The following is a 3,101-nucleotide window of genomic DNA, read 5'->3' as shown; positions in this document are numbered from 1 at the left end:
AGAAGAATAGCAATATTGACCTTTATAAAGGTCCTTTATAAAACACTGAAGTTCCTTGGAGAGCACTGTGTAAGAGTTAGATAATGGTGGCATTGTAAGTGACAAGTACTGACTGACAGTCAGAAGTGTAGACAAGGAAAAAAGGCCTTTACGGAAGGCAGTGGTAGCTCAAAGGCTGGCTGCAGGTTCATAGACAGAAAGAAAGATTTTCATTTAACAACATGAATGTGTTTGTCCTGTTTGGGGGTGAGTGGCAGAGTGTAAGGTTTCCAGGCTGTTTCTGTGGTAATCAGGCACATGCAAATTGTATAAACTTTACTTGGACGTACGTGTAAATGTAAACCTTAAGGTTGTAACTGGCAAGTGAAATCTATTCTGCTCATTTCAAGGTAGAGAAAGGCCAGCTAAAAGGGAGCAAGCCTTTGAATACACTAATTCCAGCAGTCTGTCCAAATTACTTTGGGATAGATCAGCGCATGTGCACCACCTCCCAAGCAGATTTCTGGTGAACTAGAAATGCGATAGTATTTTAGGAAAAAATAAGGTATTTTGCATTAACAGAAAAAAATTGGCTCACTCCTGCATATTTTACTCAACTGCTAGAGTATGTAAATGCATTCTTGAGGTCAGGATATTCCTGTCAAGGGTGCACTCTGAAAGTTTCTTATGTCTAACTGCATGTGAACTTTTAGGCAGTTTTCAATATAGTAGCTTCTGTAATTGTTTAGACTAGATGATAACTTGGGAAGTTGCTTCTGTGCCTTAAATATGGAGTAAAATAAGTTTGACTCATACATGTCAGTAAAAAAATCTGTAATGTTTCAAATGCTTCCACCCTTCCCATCCCAGAATTAATTCAGAATTCAAATAAAAAGGAAATTTGCATTCTGTGTGGTGGATTAATTATACTGGAGCAATCTGTGTCTTGTATCTTAGCAAGCTTCAGTTTGCAAGCACATTGGCTGGAACTATTTCAAGGGATGTAATTACAGAAGAAGGGGAGACTTGATATCTAAGAATGATGGAAATAGGGCAATACATAGTGGAAAACAGCTGCTATGATATTAGAATACAACCACTGCTGTTATTAGTCAAAAAGAAACACCAAAGGTGAGAGTGGAAAGTGAAATTAGTATTTCTATTTATTCTGTTGTGTTTTTTGGTGAAAGAAGTAGTGATAATTTGAATAAGAAATTTCAGGAGAGTTTCAATTTTATCTCTAGAAAAGGAGTATCGTTAATATTTTTGTTTTCTTTTTTCCACATTATCTGCTTTGTTCATGTATATGCTAATATTTGTTTGCATGTGTCAGTCTGCTTTACACTTGTCCATATCTGAATATATATCAAGAATTTTGAGATACTTTTTAATTCTCCCCCCATCCTGGAAAGTGCAAATAAGTACCTACGCTGCTCAAAATAAAACAGAATACTTTCCCTCCCAAATGTTAGCTGGTTTTTGTTTTTCCTTAAATCTCTTCAGCTGAAAAAAATTGACTGCACATCTGAATATAGGTATAAGAAAAATAAGTTTGTCACTTTCCTTCAGGATGACACTGATACTTCTGCTTTCTAAAAGTTGTATAATGAATAATTTTGGATACTGATTTGGTGTGTCATAGCTCTGGTTTAAGAGGTGTGGGCATGCCTTTTTTTATACCTAAACTGCATGATTTTTGTGAAAACTGACTACGTACTGTTTTGACTAAGAAATTGTCAAGTATCTTTTCTCTGACTTAATAAATGTGTCCAAAATTATTGGATCTGAATTATACAAATTTATTGCAATAGGTATAAATTTGGGGATCCTGTGAAAAAATGTTAGAAACGTCATGTGTTTTTTGGCTTTCAGTTCAGCTAATAACCAGTGTGAAAATATATGCATTCTCAGAAGTGTAGCTGAATGAGGTCATTGAAGAAACATCTTGAAATATTTCTGATTTGTATTAATTATAAATTAGAAAAAGTATAAGTGACCCTTGCTCTACATGAAAAAGATAATCTGAAAAATATTTGTTTCTGCTGCTGACTAAGTTAAAGAGAGCTAATTTAATGAGACTCTTAGCTAATTTCTTCCTTTTTCTTCTACAAGTAAGGACTCAGCGCAGCTGAAGTTCTGGGCAAAGTTGTCCTATGATGCTTTAATGGGAGGGGCAGTGTTCAGACTTATGTTTCATTGAAAAGTCAGTTGTGTTCAGGTATTTGCAGAGCTCCTGAAGTTAAGAATCTTCAGTGGTCAGTGTAGAACTGAATCAGATGCTTTGATGCTATGAAATCCAGTTTGTGTGTGTCTTTATTGCTATGAAGGCATAAAGCCTTACTTTACATTTTTCAGTTTGTTGTCACTTTTATCGCCAGGTGAATCTTTAGGTCCAGTGAGTTTGCTAAAAGACGACAGCTCCTGTATCAGTTTCTACAAAGCCAGGTTTTTATTCTGGTGGTAACAAGCGGAAGCAATCCATTTTTAATCCTTGCTCTTTCTTTCACCTAGGCAAAAAGTTGTTGAAGGTAGTCTTACTCACCCCTTTGCTCTGACCTTGTCTGGGGACACTTTGTATTGGACGGACTGGCAAACGCGCTCCATTCACGCCTGTAACAAAAGGACAGGAGAGAAAAGGAGGGAAATACTCTCTGCCCTGTATTCTCCGATGGACATCCAGGTCCTGAGTCCAGACCGGCAGCCATACTGTATGTTTTCCTTCTCCCTGAAACTTTTTGTATGACTGTTACTTATCTGGCAGGAAAAACATTAATCAGAAAGTGGTTAGTGTGAAGTTTTAAGGTTGTGCACGCTTGTTAGGGGATTGGTTGCTAAAGGTGTAAGTGCTTGAATCCTAAACCTTTCTTGGAAAATTCCAAGCTGAATTGGTGTAAGCTCACTCACCATCCCAGTTGGTAACAAAATACAAAATCCAGTGCAGTACTTCAGTGACTTCTTTTGGTTTGGAAAATCTGAATGAGAATGATATTCATTCATCTATTCATCTGGCATCTTTTCAATGCCAGTTTTAAAGACAACTGAAAAAAGTGCTTATCATGTGTGGGTGTTTTTTTTTTTTTTTTTTTTTTTTTTTTTTTTTTTTTTTTTTTTTTTTTTTTTTT

General features: G+C 36.1%; 1 protein-coding gene across 2 annotated transcripts in view; it reads left to right on the top strand.

The window, feature by feature from the left end:
- LRP5 (LDL receptor related protein 5) overlaps nt 1–3,101 on the top strand; it is a 107,498-nt gene that overhangs the window by 17,738 nt on the left and 86,659 nt on the right. Inside the window, exon 1 of one of the 2 annotated variants that reach the window (XM_027882203.1) lies at nt 2,494–2,687. The exons of the other annotated variant lie outside the window; for it this stretch is intronic. Within the exon in view, the coding sequence (XP_027738004.1) occupies nt 2,648–2,687 (40 nt within the window). The 5' untranslated portion in view covers nt 2,494–2,647. Of the gene's footprint in view, nt 1–2,493; nt 2,688–3,101 lie in introns of those variants that run through there. 2 annotated transcript variants of the gene reach the window in all.

Source organism: Empidonax traillii, unplaced genomic scaffold (genome assembly GCF_003031625.1).
Source record: "Empidonax traillii isolate 1590-97213 ecotype Southwest subspecies unplaced genomic scaffold, ASM303162v1 scaffold103:size1334136, whole genome shotgun sequence".
NCBI lineage: Eukaryota > Metazoa > Chordata > Aves > Passeriformes > Tyrannidae > Empidonax > Empidonax traillii.
Note: the sequence above shows the minus strand (reverse complement) of the source record. Positions and strands in the feature narration are given on the sequence as shown.